The sequence below is a fragment of the Oncorhynchus tshawytscha genome, linkage group LG13, assembly GCF_018296145.1.
Source record: "Oncorhynchus tshawytscha isolate Ot180627B linkage group LG13, Otsh_v2.0, whole genome shotgun sequence".
NCBI lineage: Eukaryota > Metazoa > Chordata > Actinopteri > Salmoniformes > Salmonidae > Oncorhynchus > Oncorhynchus tshawytscha.
The window spans coordinates 16,843,687-16,861,393 of NC_056441.1; the positions used below are offsets into that span (position 1 = coordinate 16,843,687).

General features: G+C 44.3%; 2 protein-coding genes across 5 annotated transcripts; both read left to right on the forward strand.

The window, feature by feature from the left end:
* Positions 1–17: 17 nt before the first annotated feature.
* Positions 18–11,902, forward strand: LOC112264386 (ubiquilin-4). 4 transcript variants are annotated; one of them, XM_042295252.1, is made up of 12 exons: positions 18–219; positions 1,464–1,615; positions 3,431–3,585; positions 3,714–3,976; positions 4,352–4,510; positions 4,800–5,016; positions 5,233–5,372; positions 6,950–7,033; positions 7,191–7,306; positions 9,413–9,474; positions 9,523–9,710; positions 10,217–11,902. In XM_042295252.1, the coding sequence occupies exons 1-12, from the start codon at positions 76–78 to the stop codon at positions 10,367–10,369; spliced, it is 1,833 nt and encodes a 610-aa protein (XP_042151186.1). In that variant the 5' UTR covers positions 18–75; the 3' UTR covers positions 10,370–11,902. The 4 variants fall into 4 exon arrangements, with proteins under 4 accessions (XP_042151186.1, XP_042151187.1, XP_042151185.1 ...); XM_042295253.1 differs by having other exon boundaries at positions 9,413–9,462; XM_042295251.1 differs by having other exon boundaries at positions 9,413–9,438; positions 9,487–9,710.
* A 736-nt stretch (positions 11,903–12,638) lies between these two features.
* Positions 12,639–16,120, forward strand: LOC112264389 (ras-related protein Rab-25). The gene is made up of 5 exons (XM_024440963.2): positions 12,639–12,941; positions 13,730–13,925; positions 14,190–14,383; positions 14,856–14,936; positions 15,097–16,120. The coding sequence occupies exons 1-5, from the start codon at positions 12,908–12,910 to the stop codon at positions 15,222–15,224; spliced, it is 633 nt and encodes a 210-aa protein (XP_024296731.1). The 5' UTR covers positions 12,639–12,907; the 3' UTR covers positions 15,225–16,120.
* The last annotated feature ends 1,587 nt before the right edge of the window (positions 16,121–17,707 follow it).

The window sequence follows — 17,707 nt, forward strand, 5'->3', positions numbered from 1 at the left end:
CTGGATAGGAAGTAATTACCCATATTGATCCGGAAGTGGACGCCAAATCTGAACGATTCCATCGGAGGAGTAAAGATGGCGGACAACGGCGGCGCAGATCCTGTTAATAACAACAATGATACAACTGTTGGTTTGGAGGGAACTATTATCAAGGTCACAGTCAAAACCCCAAAAGACAAGGAGGAAATCGCCATCTCGGAAGATGCGTCTGTCACTCAGGTTCGTTGATTTTGTGAACCAGTAATAGCTGGCTAGCGAGCAGCAACTTGCTGCTATGCTACATCATCATGCCCCTGCCCACTTGCCTTGCTTGATTAGCTTGTGTGTGTAAGCATGTTGCGAGCTAGCTAGCGAACTAACATTTCAGAATCGGCAAGTTTAGCGATATTTAAAGCTAGCTATTGACTTGACACGCTATTCACACGCGTTGTTCTATAGCTAGCTAGTTAATACGGCTCACAACTATTCCTCGCTCCGTATTGAAAACAGTTGAACAGTGTATGTTCCCTAATTAGCGAATTTAGCTAACCGGCTTGCTAGTAAGGAATTCCCTGATTACACAGTCAGTAAAATGTGTCGCGTGACTTCTGTATGTTAGTCATGGCAACAAAAACATCTAATCAGCTTCTAGGTAAGTAGCTAACATTAGGTAAATTGCTAACTAGCTAACGTTTGGCTAATTTTGTTGACTACGTGCTAACCAGTATGCTAGCTAGCTAGTTTCTTAATCTTAGCTGTTTCTCCAGGACATTTGCGCTTCCTAAGTAGGTCGTCTAGAAACACATTCTGAAGAAGAATACTAACCGCACCTCATTGTTCTGAATGTCAGTTACTGGACTGTAGGTTGTTGTTCATGTGAATCTCCTCTCCCAATGAATGATACACTGGTCCCATGTTTCACTTTAAGTTGTTTTGTTATGAATCTGTCAGCAAATGCCACTTCTTCCTGTCCCTCCAGTCCTGGTTGGTACCCTGAAAAGCTAAATAGCCTACAACTTATCCTGTTTAATGTGCCTCTCATATGTGTAGTATTTTTGTAGTTGTAGACTGGGGCCAGGTGTTGAATCACAGTGTAGTCTTGTATTCAGAGGAATGTGTATGCTTGCTGTTTCAGTTGGATTCAGTTCTTTTAATATTAAGCTTCTTCCATTGTGAAAAGCACAACACCAAGAATGAGGTGGTATTTGTGATCAGGTAGTAGGATTCCTATAATAGGTTAAGCAATGAGGATTTACTCAGAAACAAGGCTTTAGAATTCAAATCTGCTTAGTAGAGCTAATTGTTTCTTTACTTGATTTCTCCCTTTTCTTCTGCCTCTTTCTCTTGCTGTCCATCCATATCTATCTGTCTCTCTCATTTTAAGGGACTTGATTGACATGGGAAACATATGTTTACATGACCAAAGCAAGTGGAATAGATAATAAATAAAAGTGAAATAAACAAACAATGACCTCTCTCTCCAGTTTAAAGAGGAGATCTCACGGAGGTTCAAAGCCAAGCAGGATCAGTTGGTTCTGATCTTTGCAGGGAAGATACTGAAAGACGGGGACTCTCTCAACCAGCACGGCATCAAGGATGGCCTGACAGTCCACCTGGTCATAAAGACAGCACACAAGTAAGATGGTGCAACTTCTCAAAGCAGCATGAACATTTTGTGTTTCAGTAGGATATGTCAGTGGCAGGAATAGGAATTGCTTGATAACATTTTGAAGAAGTGAATAAGCTATACAGTATCAGTCAAAAGTTTGGAAACCTACTCATTCAAGGGTTTTTCTTTTCTTTTTAATATTTTCTACATTGTATAATACTAGTTAAGACATCAAATATATGAAATAACACACATGGAATCATGTAGTAACCAAAGAAGTGTTAAACAAATCAAAGTATATTTTCTATTGGAGTTTCTTCAAATAGCCACCCTTTGCCTTGATGACCGCTTTGTACGCTCTTGGCATTCGCTCAACCAGCTTCACCTGGAATGCTTTTCCAACAGTCTTGAAGGAATTCCCACATATGCTGAGCACTTGTTGGCTGCTTTTCCTTCACTCTGAGGTCCAGCTCATCCCAAAACATTGCAAATGGGTTGAGGTTGTGTGATTGTGGAGGCCAGGTAATCTGATGCATCACTCCATCACTCTCCTTCTTGGTCAAATAGCCCTTACACAGCCTGGAGGTGTGTCATTGTTCTGTTGAAAACAAATGATAGTCCCGCTAAGCGCAAATCAGATGAAATGGTGTATCGAAGCAGAATGCTGTGGTAGCCATCCTGGTTAAGTGTGCCTTGAATTCTAAATACATCTGACAGTGTCACCAGCAAAGCACCCCCACACAATCACACCTCTATGCTTCACGGTGGGAACCACGCCGACTCTGCGTCTCAAAAAGACACGGCGGTTGGAACCAAAGATCTCAAATTTGGACTCATCAGACCAAAGGACAGATTTCCGCCAGTCTAATGTCTATTGCTCGTGTTTCTTGGCCCATGCAAGTCTCTTCTTCTTATTGGTGTCCTTTAGTAGTGGTTTCTTTGCAGCGATTCGACCATGAAGGCCTGATTCACACAGTCTCCTCTGAACTGTTGATGTTGAGATGTGTCTGTTACTTGAACGCTGTGAAACATTTATTTGGGCTGCAATTTCTGAGACTGGTAACTCTAATGAACTTATCCTCTGCAGCTGAGGTAACTCTGGGTCTTCCTTTCCTGTGGTGGTCCTCGTGGAAGTCAGATTCATCATAGTGCTTGATGGTTTTTGCGACTGCACTTGAAGAAACTTTCACAGTTCTTGAAATGTTCTGTATTGACTGACCTTCATGTCTTAAAGTAAATATGGACTGTCGCACAGCTGTTATTTGAAATAATTCCAGGTGACCACCTCATGAAGCTGGTTGAGAGAATACCAAGAGTGTGCAAAGCTGTCATCAAGGCAAAGTGTGGCTGCTTTTTTGGTTACTACATGATTCCATATATGTTATTTTATAGTGTTGATGGCTTCACTATTATTGTACAATGTAGAAAATAGTTTTTTAAAATTCAGAAAAACCCTTGAGGAGTCGTGTCCAAACTTTTGACTGGTACTGTATGTAGTGGCGTTTAGATTGACTCAGGCCATATGCTTATTACTCCACAGCTTGAAGTGTCTCCACTTGCGCAATTGGTTAGTACGTATTGAAGCGGGCGGTCATGTGGGTTTCCAAACAAGAGTATCACTTGTTGGAGCCGTGGTACAAACAGGGATAGCGAGGGAAGCTATACGGTTATAAGCACAGTGAAGCCATTTACATATACAATATATGGGCTGAATCCATGTGTGTGTGAGCTGATGCGTTTGCACAACAACTGGCCTGCATGTATTTCAATGGAAGATTTGTAGGCAGATGCCAAGTTGATGTGAATATTTAAACATAACTGATCAATGCATTGTCCCTCCAGGGCAGGAGATGGCGCTAGTTCCTCTTCCTCTGTCACCACCCAGGTGGGCAGCAGTAGTGGCAACTCCTCTGGCCCCAGTTCTGCAGCCCACCCTTCTACTGTAGGGTCCACTGGAGGCCCTGCCTCGGCACCCCCACAGACACCCAATATACTGAGTGAGTTTACTAGGCTAAATACACACATCTATCCACCCCCTCACACACACCCAACAGTTTATACAGAAAGACAACCATCATCATTATCATCACCGCTTCCTGATCATACCCCTCTCCCTCCCTCCTAGCTGGGTTCGGTGGCTTGTCCAGCCTGAGCAGCATGGGCATGGGCTCCGCTAACTTCATGGAGCTGCAGCAGCAGATGCAGAGCCAGCTGATGTCCAACCCAGAGATGCTGTCCCAGATCATGGAGAACCCCCTGGTGCAGAACATGATGTCCAACCCAGACCTGATGAGGCAGATGATCGTGGCCAACCCCCAGATGCAGCAGCTGATGGAGCGCAACCCCGAGATCTCCCACATGCTCAACAACCCAGAGCTTATGAGACAAGTAAGGGGGTTTGGCCAGAGTTTACTGTGTCACAGACAGTTGGGATTGGCTGGGGTGTACACAGAAGTTGGGATTGGCTGGGCTGTACACAGAAGTTGGCCTTGGTTAGTAAGGTGTAGGGTCATGTGGCAGGTGCTGTTTTTGTTATCATTATTTTTGAACTGTGGGAAGTCGACTGCTTTGAGTGGCTGATCTTTGTTTAGCTGCATTCTAAGTTGTATAAAGAAATAGTCTTAGGGGTGGTTTCTCGAACACAGATGAAACACCCTAGCCTTCTTCAGTCCCTATACCCCAGAACCTAGTCTAGCTATCAATATTGTCCTCTTTCATAACATCACAAATCCTTAAAACCCCTTCCTGTTCCCTTCTCCTCAGACCATGGAGCTGGCCAGGAACCCTGCCATGATGCAGGAAATGATGCGTAACCAGGACCGGGCGCTTAGCAACCTGGAGAGCATCCCCGGAGGCTACAATGCCCTGCGCAGGATGTACACAGACATCCAGGAGCCCATGTTCAGCGCTGCACGAGACCAGGTACCCATTATGGCACTAACTGAAGTTATTCCTCTTGGTCTCGCTAGTTCCAATCAATTTTTTAGTTAGATGGAGAGTATCTGGGGAATCCTAACTTCCACTTAAGGGAAATGTTCATCAATTGACATCATTGCTGACGAAGTACAAATTCGGCTTAAGTGGAAGTAAGGATTCACTCATGGAGCTATTTTAGTTTCATAAACTAACTCTCAGCTATCCCATGGAGAGTGCTGAACAGAAACCGGTATTAAACAGGTTGTTAATGACTTATCTCTCTCCTCTCTCCCAGTTTGGAAACAACCCTTTCTCAGCCCTGGGGGGCAACTCTGATGGGGGGGTGCAGCCATCGAGGACAGAGAACCGGGAGCCCCTGCCCAACCCCTGGGGTTCAACTAACCCCTCTGAGGGTGGAGGGAGCACGGGCACCACAGGCTCCTCTGCCACTGGCAGCACCACCCCCAATGTGTCCAACCCTCTGGGCGTCAACTCTGCCAGTCTGGGTAACGGTACGAGAATACATAGACTTCCTGCTTAAGAGAATACCATTCAGGAGAGCTTCTGCAATATCACGTGGATGTGAATTCCTAAATACATACATATAAATTAGTGATACCCATACATATATCAAGCGGGGGATTGTAAAAGTATGCATACGCACACACCTACACCCACGCACCATCAACCTCCCTCTGTGTGTGTGTGTGTGTGTGTGTGTGTCCCAGGCATGTTCAGCAGTCCGGGCATGCAGAGTCTGATGCAGCAGATCTCGGAGAACCCCCAGCTGATGCAGAACATGCTGTCTGCTCCCTACATGCGCAGTATCATGCAGTCTCTGGCCCAGAACCCAGACATGGCCTCCCAGGTCTGTAGCAGCAGAGTAGTGGGCCCTGGGGATTAGCATGGATCTGGAAGTCATTGATGTGTCTCAAATGGCACCCTATTTCTTTATGGTGCTCTACAGGGCGCTTGTCAAGAGTAGTGCATTATAAAGTGAATAGGGTGCCATTTGGGACGAGACCAATCTGAACGCAGGGGGATCTATAGGAATCAGTGGGAATGGGTTGTTTGTAATGAGAACAATAAAGCAGATCTGGGCCTTTATTCACAAAGCGTGGGAGTGATGATCTAGGATCAGTTTAGCCTTTTAGACCAGGGATGAGCAACGGGCTCCCCCCCCCCGAACTCTGTCAGGGTCAACTTATTGTTGAGCATTAGAATGGTAGAATACACAAGGTGCAATATTGAAATTTGGTTGTGCATCAGCAGTTGTTCTCTTGTTATCTCAGTCACCGACAGTCACTCAAATACCAATGTCAGCTAAAACATTTTAGATTTGTAAATTAGTCTAGCCAGCTATCTAAACTTGTAATCATGGTCAAATTACCCCCCGGCCGGGGGGCCCCCCATTGAATTTGTTAGTCAGTCTTTGCTGATATCATATTCAAAACTACAAACATTTCTCTCCACCCTATTGCTAAATTAGTAGAATTGCAGTAAATTAGCTGTAAAACTGCATTTTTCTTTGCCCCATGGCAAAATGAGTGGAATTACAGAGAATGTGTCATAAAATTGCTAAATCTTCTCTCTGCCCCGTGGCAAAATGTGTAGAATTGCAGGAAATGAAATCTAAATATTTTTTTTTTCTCTCCTGTCGAGGGGGGCAACGAAATGTAACTTAGGGCACTCAAAAGGCTAGGGCTGTATGTGTGGGTATGAATTTGGGCCACTGAGGCCCTTCATGTTGAGTTCAGATTTTGTGGCCCCCATTCACATCAAAGTTTCCAATCCCTGTTCTAGACCATAATGAATAAGATAACGGGGGGATGATCCTAAATCAGCAGCCCTGCTCAGAGTAGTAGTCCTTGGGAAGCTGTACGGAACAGATCCAGCTGGCAGTGCTTTACCGCTTAGGTGTCTAGAACAGATCCAGCTGGCAGTGCTTTACCGCTAGGTGTCTAGAACAGATCCAGCTGGCAGTGCTTTACCGCTAGGTGTCTAGAACAGATCCAGCTGGCAGTGCTTTACCGCTAGGTGTCTAGAACAGATCCAGCTGGCTTTGCTTTACCGCTAGGTGTCTAGAACAGATCCAGCTGGCTTTGCTTTACCGCTAGGTGTCTAGAACAGATCCAGCTGGCAGTGCTTTACCGCTAGGTGTCTAGAACAGATCCAGCTGGCAGTGCTTTACCGCTAGGTGTCTAGAACAGATCCAGCTGGCAGTGCTTTACCGCTAGGTGTCTAGAACAGATCCAGCTGGCAGTGCTTTACCGCTAGGTGTCTCCATTTTGATAGACAGACAGATGTGAGGAAGAGGGTGAACACTGGGAAAGCAGCTGGTGAACGACAGGACCCTGACCTTCTGTTTCTCTCTCTCCTGTTTTTCTTTATCTTGCCCCCCCCCCCTGCTCTCTCTGTCTTTCTCACATTCTGTGTCTCCCCCAGGTGTTGATGAATAACCCTCTGTTGGCTGGAAACCCCCAGCTGCAGGAACAGTTCAGGAGCCAGCTGCCCGTCTTCCTGCAGCAGGTACACACACACAGCCGTATTTGCCTCAAACTGAGAGAGGGTTGAACCTGTCCCAAGGACCTGATTGGATTGCTTGAGACGGGATGGACCCAAAACAGAAGATTTGGGGATTGTTTTTAGAATGTTAGTTTGATTGACTGATGTTGTTGTTGTTTAGATGCAGAACCCAGAGGCTCTTTCTGTGATGACCAACCCCCGGGCCATGCAGGCTCTCCTCCAGATACAACAGGGCCTACAGACACTGCAGACAGAGGCACCGGGACTCATGCCAAGGTACACACTGACACACACACCAGTGTTCTCCACAAGTACATAGAGTAGCCAGCCAGTCGCCCCCCCCCAGCCCAGCCAGTCACCCCCAGCTCCTTTTTGCCCAAAGAGGTCTATTTGGTGTCTTGACTGCTTCTGAAATACACAGCTAAATGATTCAATACTTAAATACCGCCCAAATTGGAAACATAAGTTGTGGTATTGTGTAGAAAGACATGACTTTACAATTTAAATGACTGAAAATGAACGAATTCAGTGTATTGGTAGTTGTTTTGGATATTGTCAAAGAGAGAACATCAAGCCTTTTTAACTCTTGAGATTAAAGTCTTATTTACAGTTTTACTGCAAGATATGAATTACCACAATGATTGTTCTTCAAATGATGTATTAAAGCAGAACTGAAGTAAGTAGCCCACGGTATCTGGGGAAATGATTTCACGGTTAAAATTTTTCCCCATGTTTTCATTATCAAAATCAAACTTTTTAAAATAGAGAAACAAGCCAAATTGGATGTTGTAAGTGCACAACAATGCTTAAACCACATCGGGAGACTACATTTGAGGTCTGGGGAAAAATCTGAGAAATTTATATTTTTGGCTGTAATTACCCTTTAATTCCAGTTTGCACCTAGCGTGAGGCTGTTTAGCTATGTCTTTGTAGCACACTTGATTGTAGAGTTTGCGTAACAAATACCCACTACATTGATGAAAATAATCATGATAGCATTCTGCCAGGTATGCACAGGCTACATTGTAGTTAAGATGTACTTGAAAAGGTTTTTGGGAAAGCCTTTCCATCTACCAGAAGACTGTGTTTATTAGCATCATCGCTAACGGCTACACAGTGGTGAACCATGTGCCGCACATACACAAACGGGGAGTTCTCGTTGCCTCTCCAGGAAAGTTGCAGGAAATATGAACACTGATCCATTGTGTTCGTGTCTTGTGATAATCTTGGCCGAAATTAATACATGTTCAATACATTTGTTTGATTCACTACTGAAGGTCAACAACAAACAAAAAAATATTTTGTTGAATTCCGTTTTAATACCAGGATTCCCTTAGGGCCCAAAACCTAGGAAATCCTTTGGTTTACTTGTTCCGATGTGACACCATGGACATATAACCATCTGCCGCATTTATGAATGGCAAAGAGATATAGGAGATCGACTTTATTCAGTCAGTTCGACACCTTTTATAAACGAGTCAACACTTGCTATTCAGTTGTCAATCAACTATGCACCACGACTCCACTTGGCTGGCTACATGAAATAAATGAATGTGTCAGAAAACAATAGTTAGGCTAAGTCGTGGCTTTCCACTCATCATTACCACGTACATTACATGCGACGTGCAAGTTCACAAGCACGATGCACACTCTCTCCCTCCATGTATATAAATTAGACAGCAACCAGAGATCTGCATATAATGACGAGATGCTCATGTCTCTGGCCCTAACAATTGGAGTCGTTCCGTTGACAGACGGATCCCAGACAAATCTCATTATATAAATCTGCTGACTCTGGAGAAGGCGACAGAAACTTCAACACAAAACAGAATTCAACATATTCAATCTTTATACAACTGCGATAGCCTATATAAATAGCGTGAAAAACAAAAGACACCGCTTTCATTTCTTTTTCAATGGAAGTAGGGCGGGACATTGGGCGGGAGCTTGGGTCCAAAATAAGCCCATAGAAAAGCATTGGGCTAATTTTGGATGAATTCTGGTGGGAGTGAAACCTCGCTTTGCCTCTTCCTCTATGCTGCGTTACCCTGGCATCACTCTCTTTGTGACTGAACTGACAGGCACCTATCCTCTCAACAGATCGCTAGAAGATGCACATTGTTCATTCCGGTGGGAGATGGCTCGACGAACTAGTAAATTGAAACTTTTAAATTAAAATATGAAGTGGAAAATGTAGCCAGTTGAAAATGAGTCTAACTGGTTGTTTGGCCGACAGCCAGCGCTTATGGAAAACAATGACACACACACACACACACACTCTCCAGCCACACAACCTGGAGAAAGTGTTCAAATGGGAAATAAAGAGTTGAGTAGTAGATACTCTGTTACGCAATCTCCCCCTAACCCCTTGATCTCTCCCAGTTTGGCACCAGGTGGACTGCCAGGAGGTCTCCCTGGAGGTCTCCCTGGAGGTCTCCCTGGAGGTCTCCCTGGAGGTCTCCCTGGAGGTCTCCCTGGAGGTCTCCCTGGAGGTCTCCCTGGAGGTCTACCAGGGGGACTAGTGGGCGGATTACCAGGTGGAATACCCACAACTCCCCTGTCCACGGGTGGGGGTGTGGCTCCAGAGAACCCTGCCTCTTCGCCGAGTGCTGGGGAAAACCCAGCCCAGCAACTGATGATGCAGCAGATGCTCCAAATGTTCGCAGGAGGGAATTCCTCGGTACGTACCACACACACACCTACCTGCACCTACCCGTCTTCCCTCGTTCTGTTTTACTGTGTACTGGTTGACTGCTGTTTTGGACTCTCTCTCTACCGCACCTGCTGTCTATAACTCTGAATGATCGGCTATGAAAAGCCAACTGACATTTACTCCTGAGGTGCTTACCTGTTGCACCCTCTACATCCACTGTGATTATTATTATCTGACTCTGTTGGTCATCTATGAACATTTGAACATCTTGGCCATGTACTGTTATAATCTCTACCCGGCACAGCCAGAAGAGGACTGGCCACCCCTCAGAGCCTGGTTCCTCTCTAGGTTTCTTCCTAGGTTCCGGCCTTAATGGGGAGTTTTTTTCCTAGCCACTGTGCTTCTACATCTGCATTGCTTGCTGTTTGGGGGTTTAGGCTGGGTTTCTGTACAGCACTTGGTGACATCGGCTTATGTAAAAAGGGCTTTATAAATACATTTGATTGAGAGATTTTTGACTGGTCCCCCTACAGAGCCAGACCCCAGAGGTGCAGTTCCAGCAGCAGCTGGAGCAGCTGGGCGCTATGGGCTTCATCAACCGAGAGGCCAACCTGCAGGCCCTGATCGCTACCGGAGGAGATGTCAACGCTGCCATTGAGAGACTGCTGGGCTCACAGCCCTCATAAAGACACACTCACTCAGTCACATCGATACAGACACATGCATACATACTATCCACCTCTGCAGCAAGAGGAATGCACACGCATATACATTGTCTACAGAGAACCAAGAGAGAAGAAATAAACCATCCAAAAAAGACAGACGAAACCCGGTCAGGACATGTACCATTCTAAACATCCACCGCAGTCTCCTGTCAGATCATTCCCTAACCATGGCTCCCCTATCCCCTGATTTTAGCCTCGTCCATGGAGCTCTGCTCAGCAGGACCAGACTGACCAGACCATTTCCTCAATAGAGGGGTGCCTGGTGAAGGGAGGGGGGTGAGCGAGAACGGCACAGATTTGCCTCCCTCAAAACCCTCTCCAAAACAGAATTTCTTTACTCTACCAGAATCACTAATCCCTCTTCCTCTTTAATAAAGCTGTGTTTATTCCAGGGGTAGACCACCCTGGTCCTGGAGGGCTGCAGGCACTTCATGTTTTTGATTTAACTGACCTGGATGACCAGGCGTGTTGAGGTTAGGCAATCACTGAACTGATCAATTAGCTCAGTTGGTCAGGTGTGGGGCCTAGTTGGGATAAAATCCTGCAGTACCTGCGGCACTCCAGGAACAGGGTTGCCTACCCCTGGTTTATTCAATGGGGTGGAGGGTTCGTAGTGCGGCAGATAGAAATGCATTGGCATAGAGCCGTTTATGAAACTTCATAAAGCATTCCAGGGATTTGTCTAGCTGCAATGTGTTTAACCTTCCACCCTTTTGACTAAGCCCCTGATTGCAGGGTAAGGTATATGAAGACCGGAGGAAGAGAATCACAAAACAGAACTTTGTCAATCTCACACGGATATCAGTTAAGCCTGCCCGAAACTCTTTCTATTTATTGCTAAAAGAACCCCCACACTTCCCTAAAATAAAACAAATAGTCATTCCAGATAGGATATCTCTATCTCCACTCAGCTGTGAGTTCTTCCCTGAAGGTAGGATTGCTGTGCTTTTTTTGTCTTCAACAAAACATTTAACACCAACCACGCTTATCAAATGGATCGATTTGCTCAAACCCTGGCTAGTCAAATCAAATGAGTCTGCCATTGGTGGTCTAGATTGACATCACACACCGGCGTGTCACAAGGTTGAGAACTGTCATAATGGTTATTAAAAAGACAGAAGTTCTGGGGAAGAAGACACAAAGACAAGACAGACAGATTTCCTTTTCATTTTATTCTGATTCATTATGTATTTTAATTTGATGTGTAAGTAGTACATATAGAATCTGTTTTGTCTCATTAAAAAAAATCTTCCTGGAAAATGTATGAATAAAATATAATGAAAAAAATGTTTTCCATTTTTGGAATGGTGTGGCAGTGAAGTTCTAGCTTTTTGCTTTTCTGAGAATCTCAGCGTTATGGTAACCTTGGCAATGGCTTCTATAGCTGTGCTTTGTCTGTTGGCCTCAGCTTAAATCTATCACCCAATTCAACATGTTGGAACTAACCTTTAACAGTACTGTACTACAAAATAAAACAAAGTTGGTCAATAAGAACCCTCTAAGTGTGTCCATCCTGACTTGTAGGAACAATATAATTATACCAGGGCTGGGGTCTATTCCATTTGAATTCCAGGCAATTCATGAAGTACACTGAAATTCCAATGCTTTTCCGTTAGGAAAATGTGGAAATGGAATTTGCTTACTTTCTGAATTGAACCAAACCCTGAATTATTCAAGTTCCATTCAGTAGTCCACTCAATATTTTGCCTGCATTACCTAAAAGTTTGATATCTTAATGGCGTTGCTAAAATGAAATGTCTACAATATTTACTGTCATTTTTTTATCGCCTCAAATTATGGGAAAGGGAACTTTTTAAAATGTTATTCTAAAGTGGTTCCGTTGGAATGAATGGCCACCTTTTAGATGACTTATTGTGGAATTAGTGAAACATTTTTGTCACGTTCACAGTTTAATAATACATTTACCTGGTAGCCTGGAGGCTCCTTGATATAATACTGTCATTTATCTTCCACAAATGCTAACCTGAGGGGGAACCCACAAGTGATCTTAGATCAGTGTTGTCTAAGGGAAATGTAATCCTTTTTGCCGTAGCACTGGCTCACTGCCATACACTGAAGACGCACCTGTCAGACGAGGTAGGCAGACTAGATGAAGAGGGTAGAGTCTATTCTCTTGTGATGACTGGCTGTTAATGCTAGTGGTTCTACCTGTTACACCTGCTCTTACCTCACCTTTCCTTCCTCCCCCTCTGCCTCTCCCATGTGTCAGCTGAGCCACAGAGGGATCGGCAGTAGCAGGGATCGTCTAACCACAAACGAACTGCCCCTATCTACAGATAAAGGAAGAGGAGTGTTAGCCCTAACATTTTCTCTCCTTTTTCCACCCTGGCTCCTTGGGAGAGAAGATAGTAGCTTGTCTGCTGTTCTCTCTTTTTCTCTTGTTCTGTCCTCCCTATCCTGGGATCTAATGCAGTAACAGCCCTAGGATATTGACTGAAACAGGTGGAGGATCCTGCCAGTGCTCAACACAGGCACAGTATGGGTGACGAAAGCTACAACTTTGTCTTCAAAGGTGAGTGTTTTGTTAGTCAAGAAATCTGATTCTATAAGGAAAAAAATCCCCCATTCTCTGGTTTGTGCACAAAGCCCTTGGGCTTAGTTTAGGGGTGCAAAGGTTAGAGTGTGAGAGAGCAGTTTGATCTTTGGTGTTTAATATTTTTAGGGAAGAGAGGTGACAAGGAAAGCAGGAAGTAGCTTCCTGGGCATGGCAGAGAACCAATGTGACCTTTGACCTAAAAGAGGGTTATATTGACTACTGTGGCTTATTTGTATTTGTAATAGATTTTTGTCACCTAACAATATGCACTTGTGGAGAATAAGGTTTAACAGTGTCAAGAGTAATTACTGTATTTTCATAGAAGTTTCCACTCGGGGCTAGACATGCACCTCTTTGACACCAAGTCTGGTGATGTTAGGTAGGGTAGTGGGTACACGTGATGTGTCAGAATGATGCTTGAGCAGGGTGAAGTGGGGTTGAGAGAAGTAACAGTTCCTTATTCTGTTTTATGTAGCAGAGAGTCATGCTACCTCCATATGGTACAGGAGGTTGGTGGAACCTTAACTGGTAAAGGCTAGAGCGGCATAGGTGGAATGGAATCAAATATATCCAACACTGTGTGTCTGATGCCATTCTATTTGCTCCATTCCAGCCATTGTTATGAGCCGTCCTCCCCTCAGCAGCCTCCTGTGCTACAGTTATACCTGAAACATCTAACATTGCACCTAAGTCATGATTCTTTTCACCATTGAGAAATGCAGTGTTGATATATTACACTTGATAATATGTCTGTCATCTTTTAGTGGTTCTGATTGGTGAGTCTGGTGTTGGGAAGAGCAACCTGCTGTCACGCTTCACCAAGAATGAGTTTAACCATGACAGCCGCACGACCATCGGAGTAGAGTTCAGCACTCGCACTGTTCAGCTGGATACCTTCACCATCAAGGCTCAGATCTGGGACACGGCAGGGCTGGAGAGATACAGAGCCATCACCTCAGCGTGGGTACACACACACACACACATACACACACTCACTCCTTGTACACAATACACACACACATACACTCCTTGTACACAATACACACACAGGAATACAGAGATCTACAGAGCCAATCACCTCAGTATGAATAGATACACACAGATATTTGCAAACACAAACACATGTATGCAAACACACCCACCCACCAAGTGAACATATTTCTCTGACTCGACTCGTCTGATCCTCTTGTGTGTGTGTGTGTGTGTGTGTGTGTGTGTTTCCAGGTACTACAGAGGGGCGGTGGGTGCTATGCTGGTGTATGACATCACCAAGCACCTAACCTATGAGAGTGTGGAACGTTGGCTGAAGGAGCTGTACGATCACGCTGACCCTCACATCCTGGTCATGCTGGTTGGCAACAAGAGTGACCTGGAGACCCTGAGGACCGTGCCCACCGTGGAGGCCAAGGAATTTGCAGGTGATAATTTACTTAGTTAGCAGTTACTTACTAGTTACAGTAGTTTCAGTTAATCTTGGTTAATCCAGAACAGAAATCTTGGGTAATTTGGTTAAGTGCAGAATCTGTCCATGAGAGATTAGTTACCAGTTATCTACTACTTACCAGTTACCAGTCAGCAGTTAGTTAGCAGTTAGTTGCCAGTTAACTTAATAGTTACTTACTAATTGCCAGGTATTTATCATTTACCAGTTACTTAGTTACCAGTTAGACAAGTGCGGAATATGCAGTCAATGACAGTTCTAAAATGACAGAATATTGCAACATTTTTCATATTGTTTTTTCATAGTATAGCATATACATTTCTGACAGTAATGTGAACAAATGACCAGCTTTGCACCAATGACAAGTAATTCTATGGTTGGTTCTTCATGGCACGATTGAGTATGATGTATGTGAGAATATACTCAACAAGGTATTCGGTCTCATGCAGAAAAGAAGGGCCTCTTGTTTATGGAGACGTCAGCTCTGGATTCGACCAACGTTGAAGCTGCTTTCCAGGAAGTTCTCACAGGTTCTTATTATGTTGCTCTTGTGCTTCATACCTTTGTATACAAAACGTTGGACAACAGCATGCCATGTGAATCTCTATTATTCTTCTGTGTGCACCTTTCTGCCGTGCACCTTTTATGTGATGTGTGTGTTCATGACGTGAACATTTCTGTTACCCCCAGCGATCCACAAGAAGGTGGCCAGTCGAGAGGTGACCCGCGGGTCAATCAGTGCCGTGACCCTGTCCAGTGCTACTGGAACGGCTAGCGAAGTCCAGGAGGAACGTAGGACCTGCTGCAAGAACCTCTGACAGGTTCTGACTAGCTCTGACCGGTTCTTTCCGGTATTAAACAATCTTCCTACTCTGCCCTCATTCAGGATTAAGGGAGTCTATGTTGATGACTACAGGAGGCATAGCTGTGGGAAGTAGGGGTGCTCAGGGTGCTGCAGCACACACTTGAAAATGAAAGTGCACTGGGCCTTTACTAGTATTGTATTAGAAAACCCATATAAATTCTGCCCCCCCCCGGTCAGCAAAAATATCGCAGCACCCCAACCACCGAACATCTTCCCACATCTATGACAGGCGGGCTGTCTGAACCAAAGAGGTTGCAGACCACTTGAAAATATTTTATTTTTTATGCTTGTTATGTATTATCTACCAAATATGTCTTGTTGGGGTCTATTTGAAAGGAGGAACTGCATTATTTTTGGATATTCATCATGTGCATGTGTTGTTTGTAACCAAGATGAAAAAGAGGTTTTGTGTTGACTACATGGGAACACTTGTGAAGGTTTTAACTTAATGAATAGTATGTGTGGCTCGGAGACTGGTTCGAGACCAAGTAGAAAAGTGACTTGCTTCATGATTTTTAAATATTGACGTTCGATATTGCAACAACTATGCACCGTATCTAATCTTTTATAGACATGTCTTTTATGACAAACTTGTATCATTAATCTTTGTGATGGAATTTTTTTTTAGAGATTTCTGGTTTCATTCACTATTCATTTGCTATTCTCCTGTAGAGGGCGGTGCTGTTTTCAATACATCTATGGTGTCTCCAAAATACACAGTTCAAAGTGATGTCTCCAAATCAGATCTGCTATTGATATCTAACTTTACCTCACACATACATAAGCAGTAGTTTATGAAGAGCACACACACAGGAGTTTCAATCTTATAATAAAACGGCCCGAAATGGATGGCGTCATCTATAATTGAGTCAGTCTGGGTGTGGTGCTTATGTGAGTGTTTATGTGGGTCATGGCCTGTATCATCCTCTCAACAACAAAACACTCCCACACGCCTATACCTGTCTTTTCCCATTGACACATAGACACACACAGTTAGAGTGGACAGCAGTGCAGCCTATGATAATTACTACGACACCATTCTAATGGAGTGAGGGATTCCATCTCACACCCATAGAAAAAAAGCCTAAACAAACCTAGTTTTGGATCAAGCATTTTGAGTGTGGGCATGTGAACATGTCTGTATAAAAGTGTCTGTAGCCATAGAGAATGATAGAGTCCTCTAGTGGCCAAAAGGCCATAATAGCATGGGCTGCATCATTGAGGGCTTCCATCATTTTAATGTAGTCAACTGGATGAGACTTCCAACTTCATTGGCTGATTCCTCCTGGTGACCCTGTTGAAGTCATGTCCAACCAGGTCATCAGGAAGGATCGTGAAGAAGAAAATGGACTAATTGAAACTAGAGATGGTCTCAATGGCGCTGCCCATGCTGCACAGTCGCTGTAATGGCACCGATACAAAGAGGAGTCCACTATCAATCTATGGTGTGTAGCTCATCTGTGGACCATGGTTTAAATTCATTTTTTTTGTAGCTCAGCCAAGGGAGTATAAATCTCCACTATTGGTGGTTAGTGACATTCATGACAGATACTGCTCTGTCTCTGTTTCACAGATGTCTACAGAGAACCTTTACGTGTGTGTGTGTGTGTGTCTCAACTGGAAATTATCACATAGGTTTCCTTACAATTCTTTTATAAACGCAAAATACTGAGATTTCTGCACAGGGCAGTAAATGTTTAATAATTTCCTGTGAATTATGATATTGTTATAGACGGGGGGAAAACATATGGTTTGATAATCGGGGCAGGCTGAGCTGGATCTACAGGTTGAGGAGATTGATCTTGAAGTCCGTAAATCTCAGTTTGCTTCAAATAAGGTGAGGGAGATCATGAAAAAAAATATCAAGACCTATTGCACTGTGGAGTGGGATAGGAAAGCTTACAGGCAGTATGAGATGTGTTACTCTACTGTACTCCGTGCATTTGACCGAAATCCCCAAATGCTTCCCAGATTTTCTTGTCTGACTGCGGTTTGACCCCTAGCTATGGAAGGTAAGTTGGAGAGTGGTCTTAGTGAGCGTGGGTATATGGCCATTGTGCCTAGCCTGTAAAACCATGTGTAAACCTTGGGATTCATTCATGGCGAATGGTTGAGTACCACGGAGCCTTTAAAACACCAACACTGGTCCTATGTCTCCCCGTTTCAGTTTTCATGTGAGTAGTTGCTATCCGTCCACTCCGCTCTGTACTCGATTGGCATCTGATTAACGTGAGGATTTACGATTGTCGCACCCCACCTGTGTTTTATCGCGACCGCTACGACCTCTGCATTCACCCTGATCCTTGACCGCAGAGAGCATAGACCTCTCCCCAACCCCAGCGGAGAATCTATCCAACGGAATCCACCGGTACCCTGTAAAGTGATGGATGATTAAAATGATGGATGTCAATCTCTCACTCGATCTCTTTCTCTCAA

Coding starts and splice junctions, on each gene's coding strand:
- LOC112264386 (XM_024440960.2), top strand. CDS start 76: ATGGCGGACAACGGCGGCGCAGATCCTGTTAATAACAACAATGATACA. Junction 5,017..5,232: donor CTCTGCCAGTCTGGGTAACG/GTACGAGAATAC, acceptor TGTGTGTCCCAG/GCATGTTCAGCAGTCCGGGC. Junction 7,034..7,190: donor TGCCCGTCTTCCTGCAGCAG/GTACACACACAC, acceptor GTTGTTGTTTAG/ATGCAGAACCCAGAGGCTCT.
- LOC112264389 (XM_024440963.2), top strand. CDS start 12,908: ATGGGTGACGAAAGCTACAACTTTGTCTTCAAAG. Junction 14,384..14,855: donor GGAGGCCAAGGAATTTGCAG/GTGATAATTTAC, acceptor GGTCTCATGCAG/AAAAGAAGGGCCTCTTGTTT. Junction 14,937..15,096: donor TTTCCAGGAAGTTCTCACAG/GTTCTTATTATG, acceptor TGTTACCCCCAG/CGATCCACAAGAAGGTGGCC.